Here is a 17245-nt window from a genome sequence, read left to right on the forward strand (position 1 = left end):
AGTTGGAAGGGGCCTATAAGGCCATTGAAGCCAACCCCCTGCTCAAGGCCTAAAAAAAGAAGCCGAAAGTTTTGTATAATAAACTTTTCTAATAGCATCCTGAGGCTTCGCTCCCTTTTTGTGTACATTTTGGATGCTCACCCGCCTTGCACCATCATTGCGGTCAATCCACCAGCATTGTCAATACATACATGAGGGATCTTTTGGCGTTGAACTCTGGGTGCTTAGGAAAAACTGATACCCCTAAAAGCTGAGAGAATGAGAGGCTATAACAAGGTATTTCAATGCAATTCTTTATCAAAAAAAGAATTTAAAATGAATGAAAATTACACATCAGGGTAATTAGAACCATATAGACATCTGGGGAATTAGAATCATACATTCATACTGATTAAGGTTAAAGATAATCAAGCATTTAAAGTTAATGGTGAAGCTAGCAACACTGGGATGCATAGAAAATCGTAGTGTTTGTATTCAAGGGAAGTTTTAATTTTTAGCAAGGGGTGTGTGTGTGTACATGTGTGTTTGCGGCTTATCATAGAGAAGGAGGAAGAGAAAGAAGTTTCAGCCTGGGGTAATTTCAATGGGGAACAGACTGTTTTGGAGGATTGTGAGAGAGTTTTGTAGGAGGGGGTTAGAGCAATTGTAGGGGTTTGGAAGAAAGTGGATGGAGAGGCATGAAGAGCCATAGAGATCCAAAGCCAAGGGAGGAAAAGAGAATAATTGGAGTATGGACTACTTAGAAGGAAAATGAAAGATAATGCAAAGATTTACCTTTCAATACCTGCTGACTTGCAGTGATGGGAAATTCTGTTGGAAAGGGGAGACAGAGAGTAGGAAAGGGGGACAGCAGGGGTTGCTCTTCCAAATAGGAAGTATGAGGGGCCCATGAGGGAGGAAGGAAAAATCTTTTTCGCCTATCTCCTTCTTTGTGTAATCTATGAATTTGCAGATTTTATTCCTCCTCTCTCATAATTTAGTCATCAAAATAAATCAAAAAAGTATTTCTTCTAAGATTACTCATGGATGTTGGAAAATGAATTTTTAGGTGCCAGGCATCAAAGGAAGAAAGACAATGGGCTCCTCTTTCCTTCCTGATGTGAGAAAAGGATGGGAGTTGATAGGTGCATCTCTCTTATCATAAATCCAGGGATGTCAAAAAGAGTCATTTAGGCATGCCTGTTTACACCATGTTGGGTTTGGAGTGGGTGGTCCAACAGCTTTAAAAGACACTGAATTCTTTATTTTTCCTTGCAATTTAAACAAGGTCAGAAATCAATGTAAGATAATTCATGGTTGGAAATCAGTGTAAAAAGGTTCATGGTGGAGTCTTCTGTGGTTGTTGTCCTAAGGCAAGATCTGAAATTTGCAAGTGTTAACACCAAGGAATTAAGGCAATCAGAGCACAATGGCTGGCCAGAAAGTTGCATGCAAAAGGTCTGCAGCTCCATTTGGATTGTGGGGAGGCCTCAATATCCCATTGAAGCTGTTTTCTGCTCTTCTCCAAGACCAAAAACGCTAGTCCCCTTCCAGATACAGGCCCCTTCATCCCAAAAGAGCAGAATGTGGGGGCTCTTCGTAACCAAGGCTGGAAGGGGAGATAGTGTGCCAAAGATTAACTCGCCTCCCCCTTGGCCTCTGCCCCCTCACCCTCTGCAACTCATTTCCCCTCAACTTCTATTATTCCCTCCCTTGCCCCCAAACACATTTGCATGTCCATGTTATGGGCACATAAAAGGCTCTCTATATTCCATGAGTCTAGGGCAATGAAGAAAAAGTGCAGATTGCAGTACTAAAGCCCAAATCCAGCTCAAGAATCAGTTCATAGCCTTTCTGGTTGTGTAGAAAAGTGTGTAGGCAATGCATGGTGAGCCTAAAATGGTGGCCTTCCTGCCTTGACCAGAAGCACAATAAATTACGCAAAACCACCCAGATGCAAATTTGCATTAATAATCAGGGTCACAGAATTCAGCCTACTTTGGTGCAGAATGTTGATTTCTTTTTCTACTACTTTTTGTATTTTAAATTAACAAAGTACCCAAAGGTGCAATCACGCAGCGCAAACAGATTGTTGCTACTTGGGAATGTTTACCTGTTGGTTTGGGGATAGGTGAAAAATCTTCCACCAGGTGTGTTTGAGCTGCAACAGCTACCTGTTTTAACATTCTTTCCCCACCCCTGCATCATTTGTTAATCCTGAACCTCTTCCTCCAAGTTCCAATCTTGACCATCTAGCCGTCTGGGGTGGAGGCCACATCCTTTCTTTGTTCTTTGCAGTGCCTAGAACATGGAGTTGTTGATGTGATGTGGTCAGCAGTAGCTACCAATGAAAATCTACGGGCCATGTTATTTGAGTTGTGGGCCTATTGGTAGCAGGTGAATCAAATAAACAGTTTTTTAAAAAAGTTTACAGGGTATTTTTATTTCAAGGGGGTGTGAGGAAGCAGGCAAATCTCTTAGAAAAGAGCAAAACTCCCCCCTGCCTCCACCAGTGGAGGCTGGTGGCTCCAATGTCAGTGGGGCTGCAAATCCGCTCTAGGTTTCAATCAGAATTCTAAAGAACCAATCCATGGTGCTGAACTCAATCCCTCCCAAAACGGGTTCAGGAACTTGGATAGTTCCTTTAGAGTTTTGACTGGTTCTAACTGAAACCCAGAGCAGATTCACAACACCACTGACATCACAGCTACCAGCCTCCTTGCCTTCCACGTGAGGATGGCCAATGTTCACTCATGTCATATAGCATTCACAGTCTTTGCTTAGACACCAGGGGCACAATGCAGAGGCATAATTCCCATTCCTTTCAATTACACTTGTGCAGAGCACCCTGGTACATCGCACCCAAGGTTTTTCTTCTGGTAATTTCTGTATTTCTTCTGTTCTTCAAAGGTCTCTCGTTCTCCCACATCACACCTGTGGCTGGGAATGAAGATCAGCTTTTTGCACGAAATCTTCCTTGTGTGTGCCATCGCAAAATGGAGGGTTCTTGGTGTATTTGCAGCCACATAGCCTGGCCTCTTTCGCTTCCTCTGGTTTGAATCTCAGGGGGGAGATTTCTGGGGCACTTTTTTTATGGGATCCATCACAGAAAGGCTGTTTGGGACACAAAACAGAACCAAGATCTGTTAAACAAACATCACAGGAGAGGTTTGCTCACTGCCAATAGATTTCACATTATGGTTTTGGTGATGATATAACAGAGTACTAGCAGACCAATTGGGACTGTATTTAAATCTGGATGGATAAGTTTCATTTTCAAGCCCAGCATTGCTTTTTGAATGGCACCTCAGTTGGGCTGCGTTAAGCATTCTGTAAACTCCTTGTTTCAGGAAACAATGTTCTCACTGGTGCAAAATAATGTTGGCCTCGCATGCTGCAGCATCACTGCTCTTCCTCCTGCTCAGCCAGTGGACCGATGCATCACCTCCTTTCAACTTCATCAAGACAGGGCTTTTGAAAAGGGAAGATCCCAGGTTACTTAGTACAAAGAGAGGTTCGCAGGAAAACTAGAGGATGGCTAGAGGGTTACCTGCTTTTGGCTGTATCCACAGGCACACCAAGCATAACCTTTCCCAGCTTTCAAGTCCACCTGAAAGGGGTGCTTGGCTGCGATCACCGGCCGGACTGAAGATGTTGAAGCGGCTGAACAGTTCCTTATCTGCAATGCGGTGAGAGTGGGTGAGGTGTATGGGGAAAGAGAATTAACATTATTTAAGGAATGAAACCACTGGCTTGCCAATGCACAGAGATGCTGGATTCAAAAGTAAAAGGGGGAAGGGAACCTCCAGGTTGCTACCTGACAACCCTAGGCACTTTGCCCATGTCAACATGCATCAGATCAGGGCTAGGCAACACAACGTCCTCCAGATGTTTTGGATGACAACTTCCATAATTCCTGACCAATGGTCACGTTGGCTGGGGCTGAAGGGAGTTGGTCCAAAGTATTGGAGGACAACAGATGTTCTCTACCTCTGCAATAGATGGTAGGAGCACAAATCCTGCATTTCGAGCCCACTCCTCCCTGTAAGGGGGAGATGTACGAGTCCCTTTTTCAGACACAATATGCTCCAGAAAGCAAGCGTGTTTCACATACAAAGCCACCCTCTGGAGCACTCAGGGTCTGACCGATGGCCATATTTTGGGTCCATGATAGAAATGTGCTGGGTTTTGCCTTGTCCTTTGGCACAAAACTTGGCTCACTTCCTCAAGTCATAACAATGTTTTGCTCAGCAGGCTGGTTTCTGCTCATGACTGTGACGGCAGTTCTGCTTTGCAGCAGAGTGTGTTGAACTGGCTGGCTTAAGCCCAGTTTCTTTCAACTCTCTGATACAAAGGTTATATCTACCATCCTCATACCACTTTAATATTAGTCGTGGCTTCCCCCAAAGAATGCTGGGAATTGTAGTTTGGGAAAAACTCTTATGTCTCTTAGCAATCCTTAGCGCACTGCCTGCAGAACTACAATTCCCAAGATTCCCAGGGGCGAGGGCACAGTTGTCAAATCTGTTATGCATATAATGTGAATTAACACCCCTGCCCACCCCCAACCTTATCAGTCTGTTGCACTCAGGAGTACTAAAGGAGCGTGCTTTAGCCTCCCAATGTATCCTTCTGGGTGGATTTAACCAGCATCGGGGGGAGGTAGGTTATACATATGGGTTCGAGAGTAGTAGTTATTCCAGATGAATGGTCCTATGCATGCTTACTCAGAAGCAAATCCTACCGAGTTCAAAACACATGGGCCAGGTTTGCAAACGAATTAAACCGGCTCTAAAAATTGCTCAAAAAATAGTAGTCAGACCCTTTGCAACCTCTGCCATGGATTTAAACGACGTCGAGGATTCATTAGTACGGCATCTAGCGAAGGGGGCCGGACAAGGGCCTTTTTGCAAACTTTCTCTTCTCCTGTGCTCACCTGAGAGAAAGCAATCCAAGCGAAGGACCCAGCCGCTGACGAGACGAGAGCGCCCGGTCTCTGCAGTCCAGGCATGGTTTGCAAGCGAGCGGCGCGGCTCCTCCCCTTGCCAGGGTCACCTTACTCGTCCCGGCCTCCCCACATCAGCCTCGCAGGAAGCCGCAGGAATTGCAACGCCCGCCTCGTTTGCGAGCCCTGAACCCGCAACAAAGGGTTCCTAGCTGCCCTTTGCCTTCATCGCGAAAGCTCGAAGTCTGCAGAACGCAGCGAGATTGAGGGGTTGTTTTTGTTGTTTTGGCCGCCTGGACTTTGGATTGTTGGAACGAACAGGTTACAGATGTAGACCTCGCTTTGGCGGCATTTTGCTTGCAAGGAATAAAACAGGTGGTAGCAATAACCCCTTTCATTTCTTTTTCAGCTGCAAGAGGAGATTGGCATTGCGGTTCAAAACAAAATAGCAATAAAGGGCGGAATCCTTTGCATGTTTAGACACAAAGAAGTCCTATAACTCGTACATTCGCCAGCTAACAATCTAGGAATTGTAGACTTTTTTTTGTATAAACATGCATAGGAGTGTGCCCACAATTAATAATTACATTAATATTTAGCGTGTAATATGTTCTGCAAAGTGTTTCACATACATTGAGAACAAATGGTCTGTTCAACAGCTAACTTGACAGTGGTTCTCACGCTTCAGGGTTTCTGGGTTGTTTTCGCTTTACAAAATGTAATGGTCGGTCTGGCCCTGTTCAGAAGACACCATAAACCACCGTGGTTATGGTGTTTTTGTGTTTTTTTCAAACAAAAAAGCCTTCACCACCATGGTTTAAGCCACAGCCTTCCTCAACCTGGGGCGCTCCAGATTTGTTGGACTACAACTCCCAGAATGCCCCAGCTGCTGGCTGGGGCATTCTGGGAGATGCAGTCCAACACATCTGGAGCGCCCCAGGTTGAGGAAGGCTGGTTTAAGGTGTCTTCTGAACAGGGCCTCTTTAAGTATAAAAATACTAGTTGTTTTTCCAACAGAGGAGATAAAAAAAAGCAGTGGTTTTATCAACTTTCTTTGTTGTTCTGTGCTTCGGTTTCCCTCACTTTCTCTTTTTAAAAGTTTTTGCTGGCATCAGTTGCTACCTTTTCTTGGGAGAAGGGTGTAACCTGAGATCGGTCACCTTGGTTTTCTGCCAGGGTTCCTGTACCTTTCAAAGCTGTGTGACAGGCAGAAATTAAGTGGAGGAAGGCATGCAGATGCAACTGTGGGAATCACTTCTGATGGATTTTTGCCCATGGTGCAGCTGATGGTATGCCAGGACAAAAAGAGACTTTAAATTGGGGCAATTGGAGCATCTGGCTCAAGTGACTTTTGCTCAAGGAACAAGGCATCTGGGCTGACAAATGTGTTTTTTCCCCCTGCTATGGACCACTTGAAAATTGCTGGGAACTTAGCAGACCATATACTTAAAAACCCACCAACTTGTTTTCTTCTTCAGTGCTATCATCAAAATCATAATAAAAACCGTAATCGTATCATGAAAATAATACACCCTAGTCAAGGCCACTGAGAAGAACCTCTTCAACTGGTAACTATTAAGGAAAAAATAAATTGATTGCACCAGCACTGTATTATGAAAGTCTTTGGCCCTAGAACAAGGCTTTGTTCGCCTAATAATCTGGCCCTGGTAAAAAAAATATGACTTTGATCTCAATCCTCAGGAAAAAAATCTCAAATGTAGGGCCAGGTACAGGAAGCATCAGCTCCAGCTTTTTGAGGGCCCTTGGGCAAGACACCTCAATGCCTCCGCCTTCTAGCTACTGTTGTCACAAGCTGCTATTACCCTATTTCTTCTATTCTAAGACACACATTTTCCCCATATAAACATCCCTAAAAATGGGGTCCTTCTTAGAATCGCGGGTGTGTCTTAGGGTTTGTTTTTTTCTGTTGGTGGTACTGAAATTAGTGTGCATCTTACAATCGAAGAAATACGGTACTCCTTCTCCTTTCTCCTCTACTGGTCCTCCTCACCACCTCAGTTTTCTGCACCAGAGCAAGATGCAGGTGAACAATCAGGTTGCAATAATGGACAACCTGGGATGTGGGCTCTTTTCAGATGCCTAACCATGCCTGTCCTTGATACCAACCTTTGAGTACAGATACTTTTTATTGTTCCACAACCTTTCCATAGACGTTAGACCAGAGTTGGAGAAAGTCAGAGAAAGATCTCTTACACTAGTCTTCTCCAGTCTGGTGCTTTCTGGATGTTTGGACTACAACTCCAAGCACTCCTGACCATTGGCCAATGGCTGAGGCTGATAGGAGCTGTAGTCCAAAACATCTGAAGGGCACCAGGTTGGAGAAGTCTGTCCTACACAGATAGCTCTGCCACCATTTTTTCCTTGTGGGGGGATGACACAATGCACAGTACACTATTTTGTCGATTTAAACAATGGCGAAAACAACAGGCTGCTCTGTTGCTTATCTGGAGACCCATTGATTAAAAATGTTGTGTAGCCGGCTCCCTCCCCCATTGAAGGCACTATTCCAGCAGGTCATAGAGTTCTCCAGCAGGAGTGGCTGAAAGCACCCCTGTCGCTCCCGTACAGCCGGCAGAACTTTCAGTGCATGATGGGATAGGGCCGGGAGGAGCACCAGCCACCCGGGAGGATGCCAGGACTTTCAGCCGCACGACGGGGGGAGGGGCATCATGTGTGTGGGAGTACCGGAAAAATAAAGAACGGTCAGTTGCCTTTTCTCCCCTCTGTTGCCTAATATGTCATCCGAACTAGGCCTTGGAGTGGGTGGGGGGAAGAATTATGCTAGCTCTGGAGCTGCCGTACCTCATTTCCCTGCAATTGGAGTAAATGGACGAGAAAAGTAAAAGAAGAAGAAAGAAAACAGACATGGGGAAAAGTGGCTCCCTTGGTTTCCCCCCCATAGGATTACTCTTTTAGACTGCAGTCCCATGCACCTGTACCTGAAGTCTCCAGTGGTCCTTACTAGAGAGTCCACATGCCTAGCAGTACACACCCTGTTTCGTTGTGTGTCCCCTGCCCCCCCCCCCCCAAACCTGGACTTGTCTCTGCTTGGGGAAGTCGGAAGCACATAGCAACATGATAATCATTTCCAGTTATTTTGGGAGTGCTAGACGTTCTATTCATAAAGCCAGATTTAAACAAAAATGTATTTTTTTAAAAAAGAAAAGGCAAGACTTGTGTGTGTGTGTGTGTGTGTGTGTGTGTGTGTGTGTGTGTGTTATTTTATTTGGAAAAAAATTCTCATTAAGAATCGAAAGAGATTCTTGGTTATACAGCAATGATTCAAAGACATTTTATTCTGCATTACACATGGCAGGTATGAAAAGGAGGATAGCCAATGGAGGTGGGGGGAAAACGAAAGTAAGTAAGCAGCAGTTGGTATCTTAGGGTTCTTCCCTGTGGGTATCCCCACCCCTGGATTTTCTCATAGGAAAAATATGTAAGACTGAAATTTAACTCATGCTTTCTCCAAGTGAGAAGTGCCTGTTCATTAAAGTGTTCTAAGAGAAATGTAATACATTCCCAGAAACTCACCTGGCCATGTTCCCCACCCCACTAAATACAGGGTTTAAAAAATAAGAAAAAAATGTACATACACCTTGGTGTTTTTTTTTGCAGTCTCATTAGTTGCTGTAATCCTTTTCTATTAGTGTTGAACTAAACACAAAAGCAATATCTGAATTCAAATGTTGGCCAATACTTCCACATTTAAAATTTAGTAAGCATTGATAATTGATGCTTTGCAGGGAGGGGATGTGTCCCCATATGGTTTGCAAATCTGCCACCTGTTCTTTGTGCATCTTTGGCATTTGCATATTCCCAGTTTTGTAACTTGCTGTCTATAACTTGGTTGGATGGTGGCATCGTACACCCGGTAATCTACAGCGTCAGTTTGAAGTATGGTTGTTAACATACATTTTCGCATAGTTTGAAGTTATGAAGGCTGAATGGCAGTAGTCAACGTTCTCTGAAAAAAGGTGCTAATTAATCTTCAGAATTCTTTCTTTCTTTTTTAAAGGGTCAGAGTTTATTTGCAAATTTAGAAAGCTCTTTTTGCCTTTACGTCCAGTCAAATCATGCTGAAACATGAATGTACTCTTAATTCAGACAAAAACGTTCAAACTCTATTGTCTTGGGAGTGCCATTGCACTGGTTTGGTTAAACCAGTTCAAGGTGTAGATACATCTTTTTCCAATTCACTTCCCATTAGCTTCATTGTGCTGCACCAGAACCAAAACTTGCATGAAACCATATTTAGGCTGTGCAATGAAAAAGTGGTCAATGAGTAAAAGGCGAAGTTCATTCTTGCAATTATATCAGGGGTGGGTGGGAATAGGTCATGTTCCATGAATGTGTGCTTCCACCCTTCAGAGCATTTGAAGATTGCTGGATGCAGTTTTCCTTTCTCTTTGCAACAGGCTTTTGCTCACCTGGTACAGCAGATCAGCTTGTTGGATCCTGTTTTTGTGCATGGAGTGCATCTACGAGAGTCAGGAGCCTTTGGACATGGACTTGACTATGAATGCTTTGCCATAATAAATGTGTTCATCTTGAAGGTGACCCAAGACTCATTCCTGTTTTCATGACAGAGAGAAGCCCTAGTTTAACTGTAGTGATATTGTCAAGAATTCCATTTTCTTGTTAAGATTTCGCTGCTTGGAAGGAAGCTCCTTTTCATGAGGAGGGCCTCATTAAAACCTTTAAGTCTCCAGGATTGTCAAGACTAGAGTAGAACTTTTGCCAAATTTGACAGACTGATCTCAGCTGGGCAGTGGCAAGAGCTTTTCTCTCTCCACCTTCCACTCCTGGAAACTGAGGAAATGGTTGGCTAGGAGACTTTCCTCACATTTGTCAATGGCCTGTTAGGTTATAAAGCCGGGGGGGGGGGGGGGGCTAGGGTGGCCATTTTGTCTTTGTTTTGGTCGTTGGTTTTGTCTTCATTCTGATCCTCAGTCTTCATCTGGCTGTGCTAACTGGCTTTTGGGCCTGGGAGCCTTTGTATCCTGAATTGGGCCCTGTCCTGTGGGAAGACCTTTACCTAGTGTTGTATAGGAGAGGCTAAGTATTGCTTTGTTAATTTTTCCTGCAGCGTTGTTCCAAATATTTTGTTGTTTCAAAGGGTTTCTCTGATTGCTTTGGTTCCCCCCCCCCCCGATTTTCTCTGATATTTGTACACTTGTTTTTTACCTCTTTCCCCCTATCATGAGTCAATTAACTCATGATAGGCTGCCGTGTCATGTGGTTTGGATCCAGATATACACTGCACCAACTGCACTGGTGGAAATGGATTTCCCTGCCCCCTCCTACCCACACCAATTCCTCCACCATCCTTAACATGCTACACAGAGTCAGGAGATCCTTCTGAATGGGGTGAGCTTCAGTGTGTGTGTGTGTGTGTAGGATCCCCAAATACCAGGTAAAAGACCTTACCCAAGCTCTTGCGGAAGTTCCCTTGCTTTTGTAGAAGGCAGATCCTGGACCCAACCCATTATATTGAAAATTTCTAACATGGATAGTTCTGACATGGTGAATTATCACATTTAAATTATCTTTACATTTAAAAAAGAAGAAAGTCACCCACCTATTCCCGCATTACCACTCTATCCTTAGTTACATTTGAAAAAAACACCCACCACTTTTCATTACTGTTGTTGTTTTAAAAAAAGTCTTTGATATTAATATTATTTATTACAATAAAGAACAATCAAGCAGCATGAAAAAAATATATCTTAGCTACATTACCTTAATTGCCAAAAATATACACATCTTTTCCTCTTATTTAATTAAAAATTACAACAACTGAGGAGGGAAGGGTGTTAGACACAGGCAATGTACTAAAATGAAATAATAGCATCAAAAGATGGGTAAAGAAGTATACCCCAGTGCAACCAAACGTAGACGTTATTCATCTTTTTCCAATGTTATTTTTGTTCTCTTCCTGCCAAGAAAGAGATATTGGTGCTCTTTCACCGCACGTTCCCAGTCTGCTTTAAATATGACTTTCTACCATGGATCTTAAAGCCTGTGCTAGCTTTCTGATGGTCAGAATTGCAAGTTGGTTTCATTCTGACGTTTGTTGGAGAGGTGCTTCAACTGCAAAAGGTGCAGAAAGAGCAATCAAATTGATCATGGAGCTTGGAGCACCTTCCCCATGAAGGAAAGGCTAAAGCATTTTAAATCATGGAGCTGAAGGGGTTCTCTGAGAACATCTAGTCCAACACCTTACCATTGTAGGAAATCCACTACTATAGAATCCCTGCAACAAAGGAGAGTCCACTGCCTTACAAGACAGTCTACTCCACCGTCCCACTGCTCGTACCATAAATTCTTTCTAATGTTTAGTCTAAATCCTTTTTTCTTGTATTTTGTACCCGCTTGTTCAGGTCCCAGCCTGTGCTGTAACAGAAAATAAATTTGCTCCGTCATCTATGTGGCAGCCCTTCAAATATTCAAAGTTCGCTATCAAATCTCTTCTTAATAATCTCTTGTTCAGGTAAAACATACCCAACTCCTTCCAGATGTGTAATGGCCAAACAAGATGTTGGAGATCCTACCTCATCAGATTTTCCATTTCTTTTCTTTTTTTAAAATTAAAAAACAGCCTATGCATACGTGTATATTGGATTAGCTTGGGACCGTGGTACTGGGGCACAGGTACACCCTTTTCCTTATCTAAGGCTATAATCCTATACATGCTTACCTGGGAGCAAATCCCATTGAACTCTACAGAACATCTAAATAGCTGTGCACGTGAGTGCACTGCCTTAGCATTCCCGGGAAAATACCAGATTGGTGGTGCTGGATATTTAGATCAGGAAAGCTGTGGCAATAATGGGGAAAGTGTTCATCCTTTCAGAATGCTATGAAGGTGGTTTGAGACAGGATTTTGTCTTCCCATAACACTAGGTGACTCATTGACATTGGATGCATTTGCACACAACAGTAAGCCAGGAATTCTGACTTATTGAACCACCATGTGAACAAGCTATGTATTGGTGCCTGCAGCCTGTTGATAACTGGTTTGGCCCTCCCACTCAAATGAGTGGGTGAACAAACCAGACACATGGATGGGATGATGGTTTATTATGATACCCAAAGCAAGTCAGGATTTGTAAGCCACCCACAAATTCTGGTTTAAAGGGGGGTTACAATCTAGTCAACTGCACCTCAAAAGGGATATTGTAGAGCAGGGAACCTCAACCTTTTTGGATCTGTGTCCACATTTTGGAATCTGAGAAACTGCTGTGGGCATCACCACAAAAGAGCTCCTGTGGAGGATGTGGCTAGTCCCATGGATGGAGCTTTTCAACCCTGCAGTCAGATGGTGCTCACAACTGGATTCTGCCCTTGGGCCAATCCCCTTTCCTTTCGTGTCATGTCTTTTAGATTGTAAGCCTGTGGGCAGGGACTGTCAAGAAATATTTTTGTAAGCTGCCGTGAGAGCCTTTTTTGGCTGAATGGCGGGATAAAAATGCTTAAATAAATAAAATAAGGGTTGCCGTGGGTGGCGGCCAGTCAAAAGGGAGTGGGTGAAGTGAGAAACAGTGAGCCCACAGGCAGAGGGGAAGAGAAAAATAGCAAGTCAAAAAAGTACAGGGGAGAGAAAGACAGAGGCTAGGAGGAGAGAGAAACAGCAAGGTATAAAGGTTAGGTGGCAGATAAATAGTGGGACTAGCGATTGGGAGATAAAGGGGTGAGTAGGAGAGAAAGAGCAAGGCTGGAGTCTGGGAGTGGAGAGACAGAGGAAAAAGCAAAAGGGAAAGGTCTGTGTGGATGGAAGACGGCTGAGTGAGACAAGGAAGCAACTCTTTCCTTCTCTTTCTGCCTGCTGAACAGCTGATAAGCGGCAGGTTCAGGAACAGGAAAGAGAGCCAGGGGCCGTAATGTTTTTCAAGTTTTTTTAAAAAATTAAAAATAAAATTCTGACAAGTAGACAAGGAATGGAGAGATTTGGGAGATGTACAATGGTGCCCACAAGTACTGCGTTCAAGACTCCAATTCTAGAGCTAGAAGCAGGCAACCAGAATGATCAGGGAGATGGAGCAACTCCCCTCTGAGGAAAGTAGTTCTAAAACCTTATTTTAAAGTGAAATGTGGTCTATTTAGGCCACTGTTCTGGTTTGTCACCAAAATTCGGTGGTAAGCCGCTGTTTTGCTGCTATAACCACAGCCAATCCAGCAGGGTGCTTGCTTATGTGCACTTGAGGCTGGGAGGGCTGCATGCAGCCATCAGGCCACGTGCAGCTGGCTCACCCTTGGCTTAGGAAAAAAGCAAGCAAGGGGGGACATGAAAGTGTATGTAATTATACATGGGATGGGGAAAACAGGCAAATATTTTTCTTCCTCATAATACTAAAACTTGGGGTCATCCCATAAAACTGGATGGGAGATTCCGTACAGATACTTCTTCAAACAGTGCATAAACTTTGGCATTCGCTACCGTAAGATGTAGTGATGGCCACAAACCGGGATGGCTTTAAAAGAGGATTAGACAAGTTCACAGAGGATAAGGCTATTGATGGCTATTAGTTCAGTATCAGAAACACTGGGCCCCTGGTGAACACAATGGGAGGGTTCTGCTGTCTTCATGTCCTGCTTGTGGACTTCACATGGCATCTGCTTGGCCAGTGAGCAAACACAATGTTGGACTAGATAGGCTTTGGTCTAATCCAGCAGGGCTTTCCTTACATTCTCCTCCATGCATTCCAGATTGAATAAACTCAGATTCCTGGCTTACCATTACATGCAAATCGTGCTACTGATTAACAGCAGATTCAAGACCACCCAGAGGCATCTGTCTGGTAACTGCTGGAAACAAGTTGCTGGCATAGATGAATCCTTGGTCTGATCCAGCAGACTCGTATCTTGTTATGCTTTGAATGTTGAATTCTACAGGCCTGATCCACCCATGCAATGCGACGGTTCTTCCATGAGGCAAGACGAGGCATTGTGTTTGGAGCAGCAGACACATCTGACCCATGCAAGCACAATCCACCAGAAAGTTCTCCTGTGCAAGAGGACTGTAGTGCAACTCCATCTGATTCATCTTACAGGTTCAATGGGAGAAATGCAGTGTGGGCATGAGACCCCAAAGGAGTGAGATTGCCCCTTGGTTGGGCAATCAGGTTTGCTGGGGGACTCCAGGGGTGGTCAGACATTTTTGAGCCTGAAGAAGAGAATCCAAATGGCACCCCCTTTCCCACAAATCAAGAGATGGCACAATCAAGTGCAAAGCCTGTTGTAATGAACTATTATACCGTTGTACAGCTCCAGCTTATTTCAATGGGGTTGCACAGAACGTCCTGGTTGATGGTGCCCCAGGAGTTAGGTCTGTCTCCCAGCCTTAAGGGCACCCAAAATCTACTGCTGCATCTTGCCTTGTGGTCAGGCTGCATATGGACCACTGTCTTTGGTAAGGTGAGGGAGAGGGCGAATTTTGACAAGCAGGAGTTCAGGTTTGGCCCAGGAAGGCCACTTGCTGACCAACCTCAACAGAACAATTTCAGGTAAAAACACAAAGACCTCATTGATCCATGCCAATAGAAAGTAATGTCCAAAATAGACTAGTCTTATAGGAGAAAACATTGCAGCTGAAACAGAGACTGGATGGAGATTGGAGCCGATACTTTAAAATGGGAGAGGATGCCTTTGGATGATGCCAGAAATAAATAAGTGCTTCCTTTCTCTATCCCTCTTCACTCTTGAACCTCCACATCTTTCTCTGCCAAGTCTCTAAAAGGAATAGCTTGAGATCAACTCTAATCCAAGTGACTGGGGAAGCCGGTGAGGATTTCCCAGCAGAATTCCGAGCTTCAACCACCACTTCCAAAATGTGTGACTTCCGTAGATACAAACAGTCTGGCCAAGCATGATTCTGCAACCTCAAGAGGTCATGCAAAGTAAGAAAACTGGAACAAAGCTGTTCATTTCACACAACTAAGGCCTTAGTTAGATCTAAGGTTTATCCCTGGGTCATCCCTGTTCATGTAAATGACACACAGGGGATCCCAGGAGCAGGCAGGGACGACCCCGGGATAAACCTTAGGTCTAGTTAAGGCCTAAGTGTGAGTAGAAATTGATTTTAAAACGAGAACTTGGCCTGGTTTATTTTCCTGTGGAGTAAGCCTGGCTTCACCACACCCACACCTCTTTCTAAATTCTTTTGGCAGACAGACTGATCAATGAATTAAACCAGTGGAGGCTGATGGCTCGAATGACAGTGGGGCAGTGAATCCGCTCCAGGCTTCAGTCAGAACCATTCAGAACTCTAAAGGAGCAGGAGAACTCTAAAGGAACAGAAGGAGCTATTCAAGATGGAGAAGCACTTTCGATAGTTCCTTTAGAGTTCTGACTGAAAGCCAGAGTGGATTCACCGCCCCACTAACATCAGAGCCACCAGTCTCCACTGAATTAAACACAGAGTGATCTCTCTTGCATTCCCCGCTATGCTTCAGGTGAACACTTGCACCCCACCACTATCTTTTTTTTAAACAACTGCTTGTAAGTTTATCCAAATGAATGTTTTCTTGGTGCCTTAAAAACACACGCCCTGCACTGTTATTAAAGGTATATTTTTTAAAAACTGCTCGTAGAGAGGAGAGGTGGGACCCCAGCCAAGCACAAGCCCCATGCTAATTAGAATAGCAGCCAGATGACTTTGGCCCTAAACACATAGAATATTTTTGCCCCAAGCTCAATCCTGCAGAGAAGATCATACATACAAAGAAAATGTGCCAAGTATGAACAAGGATGTGCTTGGATACATCTCGATATGGAATCTGATGTTCTTGGGATGCTGACACCAAACATCCCGGCTATTTTCATGGTCACAATTGTGAGGAATGCATGCAGCCCCAGCTGCATATTTTATTCCTCTCTTAGGTCAGACATGCATCTATATATCTGACTGTGAATGTGGGAAGCAAACTGAAAGGTATCCTCTTACCACAGGGATTCTGCCATTGCCAGGAGCATGATATTCCCTTCACTTTAACTTGGGGCTCAGGGTGGGTGCTGAGTGGCTTGTAGCGGCCCAATGGACAGAACGTACATGCCTGAATGCATCTCCAGAACATCTCAATAACAACAGTCAGGCAAAGATTTTAGCTGCCTGCCAAGACAGGATCCTAGACCTGAAGCCTCTGCTGCCCCGAAAGCAGAGCTATCCACTGTGTAGAGACTTTTGACTCTAGCCATGCAATCCTGATGGGAGATGAAGACGTTTTTCAGGTGATGCTATTATTCCAGGCCTGCACAATTATGACACACCCACCCTGGCCGGCCAGGCAGCCATGTACTGCGGCTCACCTGGGGCTTGATAAAATGGCCCACTTCCCTGGTTCCAGGTGAGCCCCCTGGTGGATTGTGCTGAGCCTGGCAGATGACAAGTTCTGTAGGCCTGTATCATTCCTTCAGCCAAGAGGTAGTAGTACACTGATGGTGGTGGGAGGTTAAAGGACAAAAATATCCCCACAGAAACCGCCAGGGGGCAGCAAGAAAATAGCGAGTTTAGATTTTAGCACACAAGCCTTGAATGTAAAATGGGATGGATCTGGGATTCCCCACCACCCACAAGGCCTCCTGCCTGTCAATTCTCTTCTGCAAATCTCTCTCCCACATCCCCACCTCAGCCTTGCAAAGGAAACACTGGGCTGGGAACCATGTGTTTCCCTTGTAATATGTAGTTCTATCCTCACTAAAGAGGTACAAACCTCTCCACATTGAACTGGGCAGAAGTCTCGTTCCCACCCAATGCCCAACCTCTTCCCCATTGTTTACAGAGCCTTTCCCCCATCCACCCACCCACCCATTTTTTTAAAAAAAGATCAATTTGCTCCCTTGCACCTGTCTACCATTTTCACTTGAGTGCTTATTCATTTGCCTTTGTTAAGCAAAAGGTGGCCACTTTAGAACTCCATCCGACAGTACCTTCACCTCTCCCCTCTGCTGCATCCTGCACCAAATTTAGTTGGGAATCTATAGGTTGCACAGGTATAGATGTGCAGATCCAGCATTTTATTGATGGAAAACATTAAAAAGTTAACCCTGCAACTCCAGGAAGAGGAAATGAGTACGGTTGGGAAGCATAAACCCCACAATCCAGCTAGGAGGCCAGAAGTTCACAGGCCTAGCTGGATGAGGAAATCTGCAATGGCTGCCAAAACGCCTACTTCCCCCAATCCAGCTGTTGCGTTGCACACACGTAGCTCCAGTCAGAAATCTGGAGACAACACCAACCAATTGCTTGGGACAGAGAGCAAGGGGCTGGATTTAGTCCCATCCCCACCCTACCGCTTGCTT

The 17245-nt window shown here is 44.5% G+C and overlaps 1 protein-coding gene across 1 annotated transcript; it reads right to left on the bottom strand.

Annotated features, from left to right (window-relative positions):
* Positions 1–366: 366 nt before the first annotated feature.
* CISD3 (CDGSH iron sulfur domain 3) lies at positions 367–5140 on the bottom strand. The gene is made up of 3 exons (XM_063136505.1): positions 4916–5140; positions 3530–3658; positions 367–3093 (listed from the first exon to the last, which is right to left on the bottom strand). The coding sequence occupies exons 1-3, from the start codon at positions 4988–4990 to the stop codon at positions 2908–2910; spliced, it is 390 nt and encodes a 129-aa protein (XP_062992575.1). The 5' UTR covers positions 4991–5140; the 3' UTR covers positions 367–2907.
* Positions 5141–17245: the final 12105 nt, after the last annotated feature.

Source organism: Elgaria multicarinata, chromosome 11, assembly GCF_023053635.1.
Source record: "Elgaria multicarinata webbii isolate HBS135686 ecotype San Diego chromosome 11, rElgMul1.1.pri, whole genome shotgun sequence".
Taxonomy (NCBI): domain Eukaryota; kingdom Metazoa; phylum Chordata; class Lepidosauria; order Squamata; family Anguidae; genus Elgaria; species Elgaria multicarinata.

Bases quoted from the DNA above. Each gene is read 5' to 3' on its own strand.
- CISD3 (XM_063136505.1), bottom strand. From the start codon at position 4,990: ATGCCTGGACTGCAGAGACCGGGCGCTCTCGTCTCGTCAGCGGCTGGG. The intron at 3,659-4,915 runs GTGAGCACAGGA...ACCGCATTGCAG, and splicing joins CTTGGATTGCTTTCTCTCAG to ATAAGGAACTGTTCAGCCGC. The intron at 3,094-3,529 runs GTAACCCTCTAG...TGTCCCAAACAG, and splicing joins GTGGATACAGCCAAAAGCAG to CCTTTCTGTGATGGATCCCA.